Source organism: Calonectris borealis, chromosome Z (assembly GCF_964195595.1).
Source record: "Calonectris borealis chromosome Z, bCalBor7.hap1.2, whole genome shotgun sequence".
NCBI classification, from domain to species: Eukaryota; Metazoa; Chordata; class Aves; order Procellariiformes; family Procellariidae; genus Calonectris; species Calonectris borealis.
The window spans coordinates 71,554,583-71,573,325 of NC_134352.1; the positions used below are offsets into that span (position 1 = coordinate 71,554,583).

The 18,743-nt window shown below is 43.0% G+C and overlaps 2 protein-coding genes and 1 non-coding gene across 3 annotated transcripts in view; 2 read left to right on the forward strand and 1 right to left on the reverse strand.

Annotated features, from left to right (window-relative positions):
* The window catches only part of C7 (complement C7), a 28,658-nt gene extending 28,406 nt beyond the window's left edge, over nucleotides 1–252 (reverse strand). The window contains exon 1 of the mRNA XM_075138154.1: nucleotides 107–252. Coding sequence (XP_074994255.1) covers nucleotides 107–112 — 6 coding nt within the window. The 5' untranslated portion in view covers nucleotides 113–252. The remainder of the gene's footprint in view (nucleotides 1–106) is intronic.
* A 14,503-nt stretch (nucleotides 253–14,755) lies between these two features.
* Nucleotides 14,756–17,600, forward strand: RPL37 (ribosomal protein L37). Its single transcript, XM_075138155.1, has 4 exons — nucleotides 14,756–14,861; nucleotides 15,652–15,787; nucleotides 16,089–16,173; nucleotides 17,488–17,600. The coding sequence occupies exons 1-4, from the start codon at nucleotides 14,859–14,861 to the stop codon at nucleotides 17,555–17,557; spliced, it is 294 nt and encodes a 97-aa protein (XP_074994256.1). The 5' UTR covers nucleotides 14,756–14,858; the 3' UTR covers nucleotides 17,558–17,600.
* On the forward strand, nucleotides 17,304–17,386 carry LOC142076109 (small nucleolar RNA SNORD72). Its single transcript, XR_012671114.1, has one exon. It is a non-coding gene; the product is annotated as a small nucleolar RNA SNORD72 (small nucleolar RNA).
* Nucleotides 17,601–18,743: the final 1,143 nt, after the last annotated feature.

Consider the following 18,743-nt stretch of genomic DNA (forward strand, 5'->3'; position numbering starts at 1 on the left):
CTGCCCAATTACATTTTCAGCTAAGTATTTCTCCATATAAATTAATATTTCATTGCACTTCCCATATTCACTTCTTCAGTACAAATTAAGTAAGCAATTGTCTTACCTTCATATTAGATGAAATACTCAGATATCCAGCAATTGCCAGGGAAAATGCACTTCCACTCAATTTCAGCAGCTGAAGGAGTCAGTCAGTCTGTCTGCTACTGTACGTCTCTTCTCACTCTGCTTTGCTATTCTGTTTTTCTTTCCCTAAAAAGGCTGAATATTACTGAGGAATTTTAATCTTAACCCATCTAGTCCTCTCCAGGGACACAGCCTGCTTTGGGAGCTATTCAGTGTTTTTAAGACATATAAATCAAGGCTTGGATGTACTGTCTGGGCTGACGCAAAGTTGTGGAGAGCGCTTACTGGAAGAACAATTGTCTTTTCCTTATCTTCTCTCTCACAGTTTCTTTTCTCTGAACAAGACTTTTCAGAGATCCCAGGCCAGTCCTGGTGTCACATACACTACACCACAGCTAAGTCCCCAGCTTCAGTAGGAAGAGCTGCTCCAGAATTAAGCTGATGTTGTTAAGGTTTAATTTTGATCATGGATCTTCAGTCTCCTCTTCTGCAGTCATGCTGATTTTCGTGTATCAGTTCTCACACTGATAATCAGCTTATGGATCTGAACGCAAGTTTTGGCCAATTCTGGCATGGTCCTGCCTGTGAAAGACATCCTGAGATCGTACACAGCCCCCAGTTTCAGTGACACATTAATAGCTGGCTTTTTGTGGGGATGTTTTTACAGAAGTAAGAACACTTCACTTTCTCCTTAGAATCATAGAATCATTAAGGTTGGAAAAGACCTCTAAGATCATCGAGTCCAACCGTCAACCCAACACCACCATGCCCACTACACCATGTCCCTAAGTACCACATCTACACGTCTTTTAAACACTTCCAGGGATGGTGACTCAACCACTTCCCTGGGCAGCCTGTTCCAAGACCTGACCACTCTTTCAGTAAAGAAATTTCTCCTAATGTCCAATCTAAACCTCCCTTGGCGCAACTTGAGGCCATTTCCTCTCGTCCTATCACTTGTTACTTGGGAGAAGAGACCAACACCCACCTCGCTACAACCTCCTTTCAGGTAGTTGTAGAGCGCGATGAGGTCTCCCCTCAGCCTCCTCTTCTCCAGGCTAAACCACCCCAGTTCCCTCAGCCGCTCCTCATCAGACTTGTGCTCCAGGCCCTTCACCAGCTTCGTTGCCCTTCTCTGGACATGCTCCAGCACCTCAATGTCCTTCTTGTGGTGAGGGGCCCAAAACTGAACACAGGATTCGAGGTGCGGCCTCACCAGTGCCGAGTACAGGGGCACGATCACCTCCCTGCTCCTGCTGGCCACACTATTTCTGATACAGGCCAGGATGCCATTGGCCTTCTTGGCCACCTGGGCACACTGCCGGCTCATGTTCAGCCGCCTGTCAACCAGCACCCCCAGGTCCTTTTCTTCTGGGCAGCTTTCCAGCCACTCTTCCCCAAGAAGCCTTGCCTGGGGTTGTTGTGGCCAAAGTGCAGGACCCGGCACTTGGCCTTGTTGAACCTCATACAGTTGGCCTCGGCCCATCGATCCAGCCTGTCCAGGTCCCTCTGCAGAGCCTTCCTACCCTCCAGCAGATCAACACTCCCGCCCAACTTGGTGTCGTCTGCAAACTGACTGAGGGAGCACTCGATCCCCTCATCCAAATCGTTGATAAAGATATTGAACAAGACTGGCCCCAAAACTGAGCCCTGGGGAACACCGCTTCTTCCTCACTCTGCCATGCCCTCTTATTTTTTCTTTTTACTTTTTTCACTTTCCAGAGCTGATCCAAAATGCCACTGCTGGGGAAATTTCCATGAATTTGTCCTAGAGGAGCCTGGATGAAGCTCTCATGGAAAAGCAGCACCCCTATCTGAAAACTTTTCATATGCTACATCTCAGATACGACATCTGTTTTGAACAGTTTAACACAGCCTCAGAAAACTAAATGCTTCATGTCACAGCATCACTACATGGTGACTTTTAAACCCTGCACTCTGTTGCCATGGCCTGCTTTCCTTAGGAAGATGCCTAGATCTTGGGTCACATTACTCCATCCATCAGAAGGGATGCCTATGTCAATCCTCAGAAGTTAGCAACCCCAGCGCCAATTTAGCTAAGCCAAAGACTGTCTTTGGGACTTTTCAGGGTTAGTAACTATGAGTCTTTTTGATAATGTAATTAGTACGCTTTCATCACTTCTGTACATGTTTTATTGCTTTTGATCAAAATCTTCATGCTCCTATTAAGTTTTATGACCAATTTGTGCAACATTGTTAGCAGTCATTTGCCTATGTAAGAAATGATCAAAACCGAGTTAAGCCCTTTAATAGCTAGCCCAGAATATGGGAACTCCAAAGAATATTTTATCTCTCCAGACATACATCTTGATCTTGCAGTTAGCTGTTTTAATGGCTTAATAGCAATTTCACTTTCTGTAAGTACATCATTAGGTACAATAACCCTCAAGATAAAGATATACTGTAATTTGCTCACAAACAAAACATGCAAATAAACATAAAAGAGGACAAATACAGCCAGCAAAGAAAGTATATGTGTGGGTGTGTGTGGGTCTGCTCTTAATTAATGGGTAGTAAAATCATTGATAGTAATGGGTATCATATTCAAATTAGTTTATATTGATGGAATGTCTTCTTGCAAGAAGCATTTCAGCAAGACAAAAATGTTGCTTTGGCAGATGCTGTATAATAGTTCTTTTAGCATCCATTTTCAGGTACCTCAACCTAAAGACTTTATCTTCTTTCATTTGGAAACAGGATCCTGCTTTTTTATTGATCCTGGCTTCAGCAGTAACAAAAGTAAAGGGATTGCACGAACAAGGTACAAAACAGAGGGAGGTTAGAGCTGGACTCGTGTCGCTCCTAGGACTGCAGGTCCACAGGGCCCATAGCACTTTACTGGTTTGCAATGGATGAATGTTCAGTCTCCTCTACAACAGTGGGACTGTGAATGGTTGATTCTTTTTTCCTTTCACAGGTACTTATAGTAACTTTTTTCTACTTAGCATTTAGGCTCTGAACCGTTTAGGTAGTTTCCTGCTTTCGTGTGCTATTGATCATAGAATCATAGAATCATTAAGGTTGGAAAAGACCTCTAAGATCATCGAGTCCAACCACCAACCCACCACCACGATGCCCATCAAACCATGTCCCTAAGCACCACATATACTTGTCTTTTAAATACTTCCGGGGATGGTGACTCAGCCACTTCCCTGGGCAGCCTGTTCCAAGGCCTGACCACTCTTTCAGTAAAGAAATTTTTCTAATACCCAGTCTAAACCTCCCTGGGCGCAACTTGGCCATTTCCTCTCGTCCTATCACTAGTTACTTGGGAGAAGAGACCAACACCCACCTCGCTACAACCTCCTTTCAGGTAGTTGTAGAGTGCAATGAGGTCTCCCCTCAGCCTCCTCTTCTCCAGGCTAAACCACCCCAGTTCCCTCAGCCGCTCCTCATAAGACTTGTGCTCCAGGCCCTTCACCAGCTTCGTTGCCCTCCTCTGGACGCGCTCCAGCACCTCCATGTCCTTCTTGTAGTGAGGGGCCCAAAACTGAACACAGGATTCGAGGTGCGGCCTCACCAGTGCCGAGTACAGGGGCACGATCACCTCCCTGCTCCTGCTGGCCACACTATTACTGATACAGGCCAGGATGCCGTTGGCCTTCTTGACCACCTGGGCACACTGCCGGCTCATGTTCAGCCGGCTGTCAACCAGCACCCCCAGGTCCTTTTCCTCTGGGCAGCTTTCCAGCCACTCTTCCCCAAGCCTGTAGCGTTGCCTGGGGTTGTTGTGGCCGAAGGGCAGGACCCGGCACTTGGCCGTGTTGAACCTCATACAGTTGTACAGTTACATGATAATCTACTTTCTTCACTGCAATTTTGTGACGAGGAACTATGCAGCACCTCGCACAGTCCTGCTCTGACTGATGGGCACTTCTACAATAACATAAATTATAATAAAAGGCCTGATTGAGGAAGCTCCCCAATTACTTCCCCTGACTGCACGGCAGTGAGGGACAGAGTGTAACTTACAGAGATGATGGGGCTGATTTTCCCTTACTATTAGTGAAAATGGCAACAATCTACTAACAATTTTGCAGTTAAAAATGTGTTTTATCATAGCAACTTTAAGTTCTTGATAAACATTTCTACTGTCTATTCAGAAATAAACTGTCTTTAGGTTTAAAAATGATGATTTCAGGGAGTAAAAGAGGAGTAGTTTGAGAGACACAAAAGGCCATAAGGCAAGGCATTTCTTGTCTTGCACCAAATGATAATTCTAGCACAAGAATTATTAATGCAATGCTTCCCTTGTGGGCTAATGATATCCTGCCTGATCTGGAGACAGCATGAAATGGTATTGTCTGTATTCTACTTCACACTAAGGTCAGCCAGAATATAATTATATCAGCGATATTTCCCTGTAGACTTCCAGCCTTTTATAGGATTGATGCGAAGGTTACTCAATAGTTTACCAAGCTTTAAATAGTCTTGTGTCTTCATTGTCCAAGTTCATTATGTATTACAGCCCTAAAGACAGTCTGTGCTCCATGACTGCTGCAAATGCCAAGGATCCAGTGACAACTGAGTGGAGAAAGAACATCTTGTCGTTATGGTTTTAAATTGTGAAATTGACTTGGAGAGTTTTTGGATTTGTTTGTTTGCTAATGCCATCTCAACTTCTTTTTTTTTAAAGTGTTTTAATTGCCTGTTTTGCTTTTAATGTATTAGTCACATTTCAAGGATTAATGACAATGCCTTGGGATGTGTCTCTATGAATGTCATGGTTTAACCCCAGTTGAAACCAGGACAACGAAATATGTCAAATAGCATTAATTCTGTGCTAAGTGTAATGCAAATGATTCGCTCTCAGGCGACCTTATAGAAGGATTTGCCTGGATTCCTTTTACTGGAAACCATATGCTGCAGAAACTACGCCAAACAAACAAGGGCTGTGAGAGTTCTGGTTTGAATGAACTGGGTTGGAGGAGAAGAGCTCATGTTATTATAATTCAAAATTCAGAGAGCTTTAGTAGTATATAGGTAATAAATCAGACTTGTCTAGAGCATAGACATTTCAGCCTGTGTATACACAAAGGTCATCCGTTGGCAAACAAACAATTACCGTTCTTTAGAGATAGGTTCTGATCTTAGGACACAAGATATGGTGAACAAACTTAGCGCCTGAAATTGCCCAAAATGCTGAGTTGCTATTCTGTTTTTTCCACATCTTTCCCTGCTTTCACTTCCAATCCCCACCATGTGTTCCTTCTGTACATCTGGTGCTGGCTTTGACACACTTCAGTCCTCTCTGTGAGCCAGTTTAATTTATTACGGCAACAGAAAATAAATTCAGCAAAAAAATCTGGGTGGATTTGTGCCATTTTAATGTGTTAGATCATCTCCCATGGAGGTCTGGTGGGCAACAGACCCAGGGAGAGGGTAAAAATGTGCAGCCACAGAGGAAAGAGAGGGGAGAAAAAAGGTGGGAAGTTGTGAGAGGAGGGAGGGCAGCGGGAGAGCCTTCTGTTCACACATGCAACCAGCCACTACATCTGCTCAAGTGCCAGTGAACCACCACCTTGCACAAACTCTTCTGGTTGCTGCTCATCCTAGACTAGCAGACTAGTCACTACCTCACGGGACTCTCCTGGACGGGATGGTGGCATCCAAATTCACCATCCTAGCTAGTGATCGGTTGCCCAGATAGGCCTGATTTAGGTGTTCATTGAAGTTGAATATTTATTTTTCATTTGTATCATTACTGATACTTGCCTCCCTGAGACATCCCACTTTCAGGCTGAAAAAACTGCTAAGGTTCAGACCCTCTGTCTTTGGAGATGATTGCAACCAGAGTATGGATAGTAAATATGAATGAGATTCTCAATGGGCTTCATCACTGAGGGTTGTGAGCAGGCTCAGGTGCATCCTGAGTCCTTCTCAACCTCCAAATCATGTCCACAGAGCTCACAGGGGCCAGGGCTTCTGCACAAGCTCTTCTGAGAGCTCACCTGCCTGCTGTGTGCAGCAGCAGCGTACTGTGTCTGCAACAGATCTATATGCTCTCACATGCCTGCCCAGCAACAGAGAGGCTTACACGTACATAAAATAGGTGAATTTCATGAACCAGAGAGCTGGTCTCATGATTTTAGGACTTTAAATAAGCTAACACAGAAAGAGTCACAAGAAACAGGCTAAAGTGGAAGTATTACTGCATTTATGTTAATAGTGACACAAAACCGCACACAGTGTATAAAAGGGCGTATCAGAAGTTAAACCACATGGAGGATTGCTGAGCCTGTTCCAAGCAGTTGATCCTCAGGGCCAGACAAGGTAAATTTTTCACAAGTATCCAATGATTTAAGTTTTTGTTGATTTTTTCTTGTATTCTTCTACATTGTTTAACTATGAATTTAATTCATACAGTTTAATAAATTCATAAGCAGCTTTATATGACTGCCTGAGACAGCAGTATCTCAAGTTGATGATCCAGAAGGTCTCTTTTAGCCTGATGTCTTGGTGCTTTTCAAAATATCATCTCTTTCTGATTGTTCTTTGTAGAGTGACTAGAATGTCAACCATCAGCCATTAGCAACCTTGCCCATGCTTTCATATTTCTGGTTCCTTCTGAATCAGTGGTGTATGTGTGCTATATATTTTAGAATTATTATTGTAACTAGTTGGAAAGCTAAAATGCTTCAAGCAGCAAACTTTGAACAAAAATCTTTCATCAAAGTCCATCAGTCTCCCTCTGAAAATTTCCAAGTATCTTGAAATTAAAACCTAAAAAATGTTTTTCAATAAGCAGAACAAAGATTCCTCTCGTATAAAGGAGAGTTAGGGAAGAAAATGAAGGCAAGACTTCAAAAAAATCTTATTAGGATGACTTTTTGAACTAAAACATTTTTAGGACCATCTGAAATTCATCAAAATTTTGTCAGCTTACTCGAGAAGTCAGTAATTAACCCTAACTGCTACTGTGAAACTTTCTGGAATGAGCTTTTGTAGATATCTTCCAGCTGGAACCAAAGTTCATAAATAAAGTAAGCTTTTGCAAACTTTCATTGACACAAAGGAGATGCAGAGCATTGTGTAGAAACAGAAATGACATAGCGCTGACTTTGGCCCTCCCTGATTCTGGGCTGGCTAGGCATACAACAAACATCAGACTGCAATAAATGAAAACCCATACCAGTAATAAGAAAGGGCAAAGATTCACCTGAGTTCCAGAGAAATTTAAGTGTGCTCAACATTTGCTACTTCTTCCACAACAAGCTTATAAGCCCTTAAAATTGCTGTGGTGTCCTTTTGTGTGTTATTCTGGCTTCCGCCTGTACTTACAGCTCAGTTCAAAGAAGCAGCACTGAAGCACAGGGTCAAAGTACTCCCTTAATATATTTGTGTGTGTGTGTGCGTGTAGGTGAATGCATATCTCCTTCTGTGCCTGTATTAATGATGTACTTTATTATTTCCAGATAAAAAACTCAGACAATTTCTATCAAGCCACGCAATTACCAGTATGTACCAATTTTGATTAGTATGGAAAAAGTTGATTTGGAGTTGTCCAAATTGGAAATGATTTTATCTGGTAGTGGAGACCATATCACTAAATATCTTTCGAAAGAATCTGCATTTCTGAAGATGGCATTTGTTCTTAATTAGCCTGTAAATACATCCCATTCTGTGCTTGTTTGGTTGAAAGGCCATCATGAGAGTGATTAAAAGTATGGTGTTTCTAATATGAGCGGAGGTTCTGTAGAACAATTAATAGCTAGGAAAAAGTATTCAGCAGACAGCAACGTCCAGACTTTTTAGAGCTAGTAAATGGCTTTGAGATTTTTATAAATGATCAAAAAAAGAGCTAAATACTGATCATTCCAAGGAGAGAATGTAAAATGTCGGGCTTGTGATAGCAACAGACGAGGAAGCCTCCTGCTTCCACCTTTGTGTGGGCTCATGGCAAGAGAGGTATGCACTTCTGCCCATTTATTGGCGACTATATATTGTGTCTTCTGAGACAGTATTGAAGCCAGGGCAGGGAAATACTGCCACATAGAACAATGCATCAGCATTGTACCCTGAGAAAGGTACAACAAACTTGTAAAATGGTTGAGAGACTCAGCAGAAGAAGTCAGTTACCAATATTGTTGCTTCGAGGGTTACCACATTTTATTCTGCTGTTAAAATACGGCAAGACAGAATAAGCAGGCTTGGACTTGTCACAGTTTTGTGACCTTTTTACAGTGCAACATTCCCTCAGGCATTTTTCCTTTCTCAAGCAGCCACTTTTTAGGCTACGTCTCTCCCTAACATATGTTCAAGAACAACTGAAAAACATTTCTAATTTAGAGCAATTAGTTAACAAATACTAACTAACATGATAAACCAAATCTAAAACTGTAAGTATTGGCATGTTCTCCACTATCTGCGTAAGTGCTGGCGGAGCTCAGTTTGCCCTGCTTCATCCAAAGACAGCCTTTCGGAGACAGAAAGGTGCTAAGGTGTAGCTGCCATCATAATAATGGAGGTACTTAACTGGACATTTTGGAAATCCTTTCTGTGTATCTGCTGCCTCGGCAGGCAGACCAGTAACAGCATCTCCCCGTGCCCTGCCGGCTGGTGCACAGCCTTCCCCTCCAGAAGATTGGCTGTGCTGCATCCGTTAGTCCAATCCAGGTCTTGTGGCCACAGGATCGTGACCTCCACATTGTGATCAGGTAAGAAAAAGTTCAGAAAGCTCCATTTCTTTTCTGTGTCCTATTTACACACACTAACAAGGCCGGGCAGTGTTTTGTCCTCTATTTTTATTTAAGTGAAATAGTGTAACAGGGAAATTGTGCATGCATGTTACGGGAATTCCCTGATGGAGCCAGTATGCCTCAGTTCCAGTAAATGCAAAGCTGAAAATGCCTGATACAGGGAAAACATATTCCAAAATAAACAGAAGATAACATTTGTAACTGCAGAGTTGAGCTGACCTTTGTTAGCAAAGTATTTGTACTTATGGAAGGTTTTCAGCTGGTGAAAATAATAAAATGCAACAGTGATTTTGATGAAGGAAGGCGAACTCATTTTACCTGGGGAAACAGGCTTTATCTTCAATAAATACAGAACTTGCATTTGTCCACTTCATTTCACTGCAAAGCCTTTTTTTCTTACAGTTTGTGTCTCACATCCGAATATTAAAAGCAAACCCCAGAATTCCATACAGGGTAAAGAGTGCTATGCAAGTGACGGGTTTTTCTACTTTTAAGTGAGCTTATATTTTTATTTCTAGAGAAGGGACAGAATAACCAGGGAAAGCAGCCATTTGTGGTAGTCCCAGAGCAAGACAAATGTAAACTCTTTAGGATGCCTGAAGTGAGATGTGAGATAAAGTAAATAAATAACAAATAATATATTAGGCTTATTTTACTGTTTTTCAGATTAAAATGCGTGCCCCAGTTTTCTCCAATGTTTTCTTCTCTGATATTCCACTTTACTGCAGACATAAGTATTTTTTTCCCCTGAATGTTAGATCTAAAGTAAAACTTGAAATGTACGAACAGTAAATATTTGTGAGAAGTAAATACATATTTCTGAAAGAAAATCAGACACTTTGTATTTACCTAATGCACATTTTGTGCACAGCTTTGTATTTATTCACACACTTGGATACTTCTAATTGCAACATACATGAAAAATTTGAAAATGTACCGTACCATGTACATGCTGTACCAGTGCTTTTAACACTAACAGGTGCCAAACCTGGGCGGGTCTTGTAAAACTGAATGACCTGCTTACCTTTGGAGACAGAAGGCACTGTAAGGCATGCATGTGCATTTCTCCAGCTATCCAGAAGTATTCTGGGAGGAGAACATCATCAAGTCATTTTCTAAGGAATGGCTGGTGGGAAGTAAAATCATTCACATACTTTTACTAAAGATAAAATCATTCACACATGCACTTGAAGCATAGCTGAGTAACATTACCCTGGTGAAGGACAGATGTTTAAAATGCAGGCCTGTCAGCACAAGGCAAGCTTGTAAGTTAGAGGCCATGGCATTTATTTGGCCAACCACCATAATGGGAAAAGCAGACAAAATTTGAAGGCAGAATTTGTGAAGATCTGACCGTTTTTTCCAAGCATAAAATTGGTCAAATGCATTTGTCTGAGAACATGACAGCCAGGGACATTAGAGATAGAGTTATGTCTTTATACTTAGAGGCCTCTTATAAAATCACAGCAGTGATTTTATAAAATCACAAAAGTATGGATGGGAGGAACCTCAAAAGAACAGGCTATTTGCTTTCCCACTACAAGACCTGCTATACCTAAGCCATTTCAGACAAACATTTGCCTGGTCTTTTCTCAAAAACTCCAGAACCATCTGAAGGAAAATTAAGTCCAATGCCTTGCAGTCTGTACTGGTACAAAAATTTTCATAACAACTAACTAAAATATTTTCTGCTGCAATGTAAGGGGAACGTGGCTAGAAGCTAGGCCGTTCCACCTGGAATTTGATGCAAACTACAATTCTGGACTGTGGTGGCTCAAATGCTTTTTGTGCATATCAAGTAAAAATTTTGTTCTAGTCTTTTGTGTGCATAATTTGTGCATGAATAATGCAACAAAGGTTTACGACAACAGTATCAAACAAAACAAGATCAATATAGGTTGTTTTTTATCAGAATAATACTAACAAGACAAGAATATTTAGTTGTTATACAACTGAGAAGAGAAGAAAATGGCTGTCACCTTGTAAAGAAACTTGTGGCTTTCTCCTAACACCCCTTCTAGCGCTCAGCCCAAATTGCCATGCAACCACCTCTGCAAGCTTGAGGCTAGCCAGTGAAATCCCCTCTGAGACTCGGTGCAACAATGCACTACAACCCTGTAATGTATCTAAGTACAAGCATTAAAAAAAAACCTAGGGAAATTTAAAAATTCTGAGTTATGCTGTGGCACTGTGTAACTGGCGTGTCCCAGGTTTGTAGCTACCTCTGCTGTACAGAGGTACGCTGCCCTTCTTCCCCTAACTAGACGAAAAGATTTTAGTGGGGTTTCTGGTGGGGAAGGACCCAGGATCCCCCCCAGCTACCCTACCATAAAGGTTAAAGGCAGCTGAGGAAATGAGTGGGGGATCTTGCTCCTGCTATGTTTGTGATGGTAGTCATGCTTCAATCATGATCTACCAAGTACTAATGCCACCCTCCAAGCATTTGCCAATGGTCTGAAGACTACTGTCTGGTCTCTCTGTCCAATGCTAAAGAGTGGTAATAAACAAATACTGCTCTTCTAATGTAACTTACCCGTATGAGCACTACTTATGAGCATTGTAGAAGAGGTGTTATGTGATCATCAGTATGAACCTACTCATGCCATCATAAATAAAAAGGATGACTGAGTATGAAAATTTCTAATTCAGTATTGAGACAAACACTCAGAGACTTTCTTTAGTGTGAGTTCGAATAATTGATTTTTATTATTAAACTCTGGCAGTGGTTTCTGTGTGCTACATGTGAGGTCACATTTTGTGCTGGTTTTTATGGAAAAGAAGAGTCTCAATGCATGGAGAGTATGTAGTTGTGATAAAGGGGCTCTTCCCATTCAGGACTGGCTATAGGAAGCAACAGTATCAAATGTATTTTATACACATTGCATAAGTTTATTATACAAAGAGGGTTTTGTTTTTTTTTTAATCATTCCACTATATTTTAACAAGTAATTTTGTAAGTTAGTGACAGCTGTTTAATTTTCTTGTATCCATTTTCATCTTAAACAAATAGAAAGCCTTTTGTATTATACTTATTAGTTTCTTAGCAGGATGCAACAGCCTTTTTTGCTGTTTGCTCATATTTTCTGTTATTGTCATAGAGATTTAAGAACTGTATAGATATGTTTTTCAATTTATTAACCTAATTTACTGTTACTGTTTAGAGAGTTTTTACCGAGTTGTTTAGGCGAAAAGTTTTAGTTGAACTATACTGTCATCTGGTGGTGACCAGTGTTTCTGGTTCAAATCTGTACATGACAGTTTTCTTTTCAAACTGAAGAATTGGATACTATACAAATAAAGTTATGTTTCTTGTGGCTGCTTGGTAACAGATATTCAGTGTAGTTTCTTCCCTACTAATTCTAACCGAGGTGTCTACCTCTGCAAATCAAGATGATAGCCAGAAACAAAGACATCCTGACAAACCGACCCTCATGAAAATGTTGCCCTTGAATTCCGCAGTTCTCCTGCAGCATTCCTGAGACATTGTTACCTCGGTCAAAGAGATCAATATCCAAAAGGATATTGAAAGGCATTCCTTTGATCACATTTAGAAATAAAGACTTCAGCTTGTCTGCACCTCTGAAGATAATTCAGCATATCAAACACTGATTAGCTTCTAGCATATATGAAGCTTGAATCTTCACTATTCCTACCCCTTCAAGTCATCCCTGCTTGTGCAAAGGGCGCTACACATGTGTATAAACAAGTGATGCCATATGATGACATCAGACAGAAATTGCCTGGGTATCAGTCTTGCATTTGGCACACACAAGTCCTTTCAGCAGCGTTCAAGTTTTGTAGAACCAGTACAACTACTCTATTTTTTTGAGCAAATCCCACCATGGTCACATCAGGGACTGAATGGCTGTACTGCACCCTGGTGACGGTGTGATGTAGTAACATGACACCAAACCCCTGCAAAACAAATGCCACTGAGGTTACTTGGTGCTCATACCCACCTTCCTCTCTACTGCCAAGCCAGCCCTGGTTTTGGTCTCCCTGTCCCTGAGCTGGACTTATCTGTAAGGCTGCTCTGCTTTCATGTGGCCGGGACTGGAGGTGGGTGATTCTCCTCTTCACCAGCAAAGTGCCAGGGCAGAGCAAGGAGGTCAGGAACGTCTATGGGCCTTGGGTGGGAACAGCTTGAGGCAGAGGGGCTTGTACCCCAGAGGGATGGAAGAAAAAATGGATGGGCATATCCAGTGTTGCACTTTGCTTCAGCTTTTCAACCCCAACCACATTGGACAGGCTGCAGAACAGGGTGGTAGCAGAACCAGAAAGGCACTCGCCTCCACAGTATTCAGTAAACCCCGATCTAGATGCTTAATATGATCAGTGTTTGCAGGCATGACAAAGAGTTTCTCCCATCATCAGACCTGGCTGGACTAAAAGTGCTGTGCGGAAGCTGTGATGGGACACCGGCTGCAGTGACAGACAGCTGTTTCCTACATCAAAAAGTCAATCCAGATGCGTCGCCTTCTAAATTTTGGACTACTTCCTATGCATCAAAGAAGAAGGGTGAAGTGAATTAGCCAGTGCTGAATTTAGGCTGGTGCCATTCGGCAGCTGCCAGTACCTGAGTCCGTGGGTTTTGAGCAGGCTGGAGCTCACTATGGGTGGTGAATTCTGTCCTCACCTGTGACCTGCATGGGGGCTAAAAGCTTCTGAGATGGTACTGGGTCTGCCACAGCTCTGCCCATTCTCTACCCTGAAAGTATCCAGTTCCTGAATACTAAAGACAACTGCATGATGATACCAAAAATCTTTCTTTCCTAACAGATTTGAAGACACGTAAATGAATAAGATTATTTTTACCCCACAAGAATAATTTCTCTGGCAGCATATCCTCGCAATCAGCCAAACGAACATACTTCCTTTGGAGGCTGTTGCCATGGCATCTGTCCAATGTCTTCACAACACCTTCTGGATTTCTGAGACCTAACGAGAGAGAAAGAGGAAAGGAGGCACTAGTTAAAAGACACACAGCAAGGTTGCTGGGAGAAATATGACTCCAGTCCAGCCTGTAGATGTATTCATACTGTTTGAGTTAATTGGGACTTTTTCTTCTGTATGGCATTTCACCCATAGGACACTGACTTTTCTCTTTTGATTTTTGGCAAGGAAGACAGAATTGCTATTAAAATATTTTCATTAAGTCAGTCAGGGCAAAATAAACACGAATTTCTTCCATTTCTCTCTGTACATGTTATTTCCCCCAAACTAACTCTTCTAAGATAAAATTGCATGTAGATTGTGAAGTCTACTGAAGATGCGTGGTAGGCTGGCATCTGAGAATTTAAATGGTGCATCTGAATAAAAACCCATTTTGCATTAACGATGTCCATCGTGGTGCTTTCGACTGCAGGCAGACTGGCACGTGGCGTGGAGGGGCGGGGACACAGACAAGCAGAGAGTGCGGGAGGGGCTGCCTATTTTTTAAGGCAGCTCACTTTGAAAGTACCTCTTACAGCCAAGAGTACCCTGTCCCTGAATTTCACTCATTAAAATAATTTTCACTGAGGGTGTAAGTCGGGCCAGGACTTGACTCTGCAGCCTGGAGCTGTAGGCACCTCTGAACAGCAGCAGAGCAGCAGCATTACCGTTAAAAACGATGCGGCCGCATGGCAGCATAGCTGCGCTAAGCATTTTCTTCCCCAGCCAGAGGCAGATGTACACCAGACACCCCTCGGCCAGTATTTCCAGCAGCAGCCGGACCGCGGCCCAGGACACACTGCGACACCCCACCCGCCAGTTCTGGGGCGGTGTCACCGGGGACTACCGGGCTTTCAGGGCCCGGGCCGCCCAGGGTCTCACCCGGGGCACCGGGGCCTTCGGTCTGTCCCAGCAGGCCGGGCCTGGCGGGAAGGGAGCGCCCCGCTGAGGAGCTGCCGGGCAAAGCCACGCCGCAGCCGGGCCGGGCTGGACGCTGCCGCCGCGCCCCCGGAAGCGCTCGCCGGCTCATAGCGGAAGCGGGGCGGGGCTCGGTCTCTTTGGTGCTGGCGGCCGGGGAAGATGGTGAGCGCCGGGGCGCGGGCGCGGGGTATCCGCCGGCATCCGCCGCCGTGCCGGGCCCAGCGGCGCCGCGGGCCTCCTCTGGGGCGCGTGGGTGGCCCTGCGCCCTGCTGCGGCCGGGTTCGGCGGCGGGACGGCGCTGCGGGGCCTGGGCCTGGGCCTGGGCCTGGGCCTGGGCCTGGACCGGAGGGCCTGGCGGCGGCCGCCGTCTCTGGCCCGGGTGGGGGCGCGGGGAGTCTTGTTCCGAGCGGGGAGGCCGCGGTGGGGTGCGGGGCCGTGCTGCCGTCCGGGCGCCGCTGAGATCTCGTTCGGGATCTCCTTCGGGGTTTTCTACGTGCTTGCTGCGGGCCAGGCCGGCGTTTGCCCCATGGCTGAGGCAGCCGTGCGGATAAGGTAGCAAGAGGGGTTCGGTCGCCAGAACCTCTTGTGGTGAGTGTGCGGCTCATCTGCGGGAAGCAAATAAGCTTTCTTCAGGAAAAAGCAGTTTACTATTTATCCATGATGAGTTTGGGGGAGATGAGAAGGGAGCTGGAGATAGCCACGCAGTGGCTTCGTTTTGTATCAGTACGGGGCGGCGGATAAGGCGACGGGAGGCGTAAGGAAACTATTTCTAAAAATGGAGTATATTTGTAGGTGAAACTGAGTTGATGTGTCAGAGTTTAGTGTGCTTCTGACGTGTTCATTGGACGTTGTGGATTTGTACTTGTTTAGGGGAGCTTATTCTTCTCTTAGTTACGTGCCTTGCAAATGCTAGTGATATTTCTAACATGCTATGTCTTGAAATGCTTTTCAGACGAAGGGTACATCGTCATTTGGTAAGCGACGAAATAAGACACACACCTTGTGTCGTCGATGTGGGTCCAAGGCATACCACCTGCAGAAATCTACCTGTGGGAAATGTGGTTACCCTGCTAAGCGTAAGAGAAAGTGTAAGTAACAAACTTTTAACTGACTTGAGTTAAAAAACCTGTGTTTCTTTATTGTCTTTAATAGTCTGACTTTTTTCCAACCAAGGAAGGACACTGTGTCATCTTGCAGTGTTTGGAGCTTTTTTAAAATTAATGCTGATTTAACTATATTTTAGCTAATATGCAGTATTACGACATAGAAATTGACTTAATTTATAATATTTTTTTTTGCTTCTGTCAGATTGAATAATTGTGCTATACAAATGTAATGTGCAATTTAATTTTTTGGTGCAAATGAGTAACAGTAACTTGTATGTTTTAGATAACTGGAGTGCAAAGGCTAAAAGACGCAACACCACTGGTACTGGTCGCATGAGGCACCTGAAAAAGGTCTACCGTCGATTCAGGTATAACCTTTTATTACAAACTAGTGTGGTGTGAAATCCTGCATAGATATCCCTTAATTATAAAATTCATCATTCAAAGTTAAAATTTTTATTTATTTAGTACACTTAATGTGGTATGTTTTTTTTTTTTAAATATTCCATGAAATAAATGACGCCTTACATAACTGGCTGCGTGTTCCTTTGAAGATAAAAAACCTCACTCACTGTTAATACATAGGGTGTATAACAAGCTCTGATGTTTCTATTAAGTGTAGATAGTACAGAACATGGAGGTTATTGTAATAAAATGCCCACATTTTAAAAGATACGCTTTGTGTAATATTGCTTCCATTTGTGAGTCAGTTAAATTGCCGGTGCACTGAAGTGTGGGTTTTTGTAAGAATCAAGTCTTGAAATGCATTCTAATCCCTTTTGCCCACAACAAAAAGTTCAGGACTGGAATAACTTCAGTACTCACTCTCTTACTTAGAGTTCAGTTAGCAGTAAATAGCTATAACATCAGATTCTGAGTTACAGGTTTCTAAAACTTGTTATAGAGTTTTGAGTTGTACTTACGAGGTAATGGTGGGGATATTGTACTGTTAAACTCGTTAAGAATTTCTTTTGTGTGACCCGCATGTTCTAAAATGGAGCTCTGTGGCTTCTGGCCTAATACACAAGAAAGCTGGAAGAGAAATACCAAGTAATTCAACAGTCTTGTCATAAAAATGTAGATTGGATTTAGTAGTGAAAAGTAGGAGTCTTTTAAGTCCCACACCTGGGGACTTAATGTTCATCTGTTTGTTTTGGTGAGCGCAGTCTTTCCCAGTAACAGCCAGAAAATACCTTACAGTGTGCAGCTGTAGCCTGCTTTCCATTGAGTGTTGCTGAAGTAGAAATAACATCTCTGAAAGCGAGCTTGGGGCTGACTCTTCTCTTGTGATGCCTGTCTTAATCTCTGGTTGGAGGCATAGGGGATTTCTGTAAGAAATTGGTTTGCACTTCACAAGTTGCTTATTAGGAACATAAAATAAGGTGTGCTGGATCTGATGCAGTCTTGCAGTGTTCACTCAGTTACTGAAATCTTCCTGTTTGAAGAAGTCAAATTTACTTCAGCAGAAGAGAGTGAAAACCATACTGCTTATTCCAAGCACTTGTTAATAAGACGTTTGTTATTAAAAATGCCTGATCATATGAACTCCATAGTGATTTCAGTGCGTTACTGAGATAAGCTGAACAAAGCTGGTGAACTTGATCTAAAACATTACTTGTCAGAAAATAACCTGGAGCAGGAATCATCCTTTCAAAAAGTGGTAACCATATTTCTACTTATAGGAATGGATTCCGTGAGGGAACCACACCGAAGCCCAAGAGAGCAGCTGTTGCAGCCTCCAGTTCATCGTAAAGATTCATCTATTTGTTAAAATAAATGGTCTTATCCAGAAAAATCTGTCACCTTTTATACATGTTTTACTTCAGTGAAATGCAGGATTCCTGAAAATACATATATTTACACACACAGTTTCTTGATGGTATGCATTGAAACGATTCATTAAAAACAATCCTTTAATTGACTTGTGGTTTGATAGCACCTCTGCCTTGAAAAGGACCATTATCTCTGCACTGAACTTAAAAAGAGGCTTGTATGTGCTACTCAAAAGAACTCGCCTGCAAGGGACCTATGGACTTGCCCTGCTTGCCTCTGAGTTTCATTGTGCCCTAGCATGGAGAGTCGGGATTTATCTCAAAGATAGCACGAGAGCCGGTATTCAAGTTGCTGTTCTGGGAGGGAATAGTTAAAGAGGGATTCCCAGTCTTAGCCATTTTTCACTGCTCTGTGGCCCTGAAAGGCCTGCAAAAGTATTGCTTATTCAGAGGGTCATTACTTGGGCAACAAGAAACTCCCAAGTCCGCAGCACACACACTGCCAGACACAAAGGGATTGGAGATCTGCTGTAGTTGAGCCCTAAGCTGCCCGGACTGGTCTGGGGATGTCGGTGTGGAAAGCTGACACACAAGAAGATCTGAGTTAACTGTGCTGGGTGTAAACAATAAATGGTAGTATGATACAGAAGTAAGTCACTTGGGGGTACGTATGAATTATGGGTTGGTGCGTGATGAATTTGTACCCTGCAGGGCATGTTACTGGGCTACTCGGCTGGCTTTCAAACTGCTTTAAGAAGTCCAGTTGCTTTTTCCCCAATGACGCAAGCAAACAACACCCGCTAGATTATTGTGACCCTGGAAAGGGGAGAAGTGGTCTTAACGTGTCGTGAGATGCTCTAAAAGTAACATGTTGGGAGAAGAAGGGTGTTAGTCACTTTTCCTCATGGATTTACATGAAAAAGGTTCATCGTTTGATGACAATGATTTGAAGACCTCTCAAGAGTAAGTTACTTTCCTATACACAGCCTTAACTACAACACTAGATGCTTAAACTTCTCTGCTCTATTAAAATTTGATTCAGAGCCTAAATGAGAACCTTTGAGGTCTTGGTCGTACGCTACAAATGTGGAGGCTTCTTTAGTCAAATATCAAATAACTTGATTAAGTGACACTATTTGTCTTACTCAGAATGTGTATAAACTCCC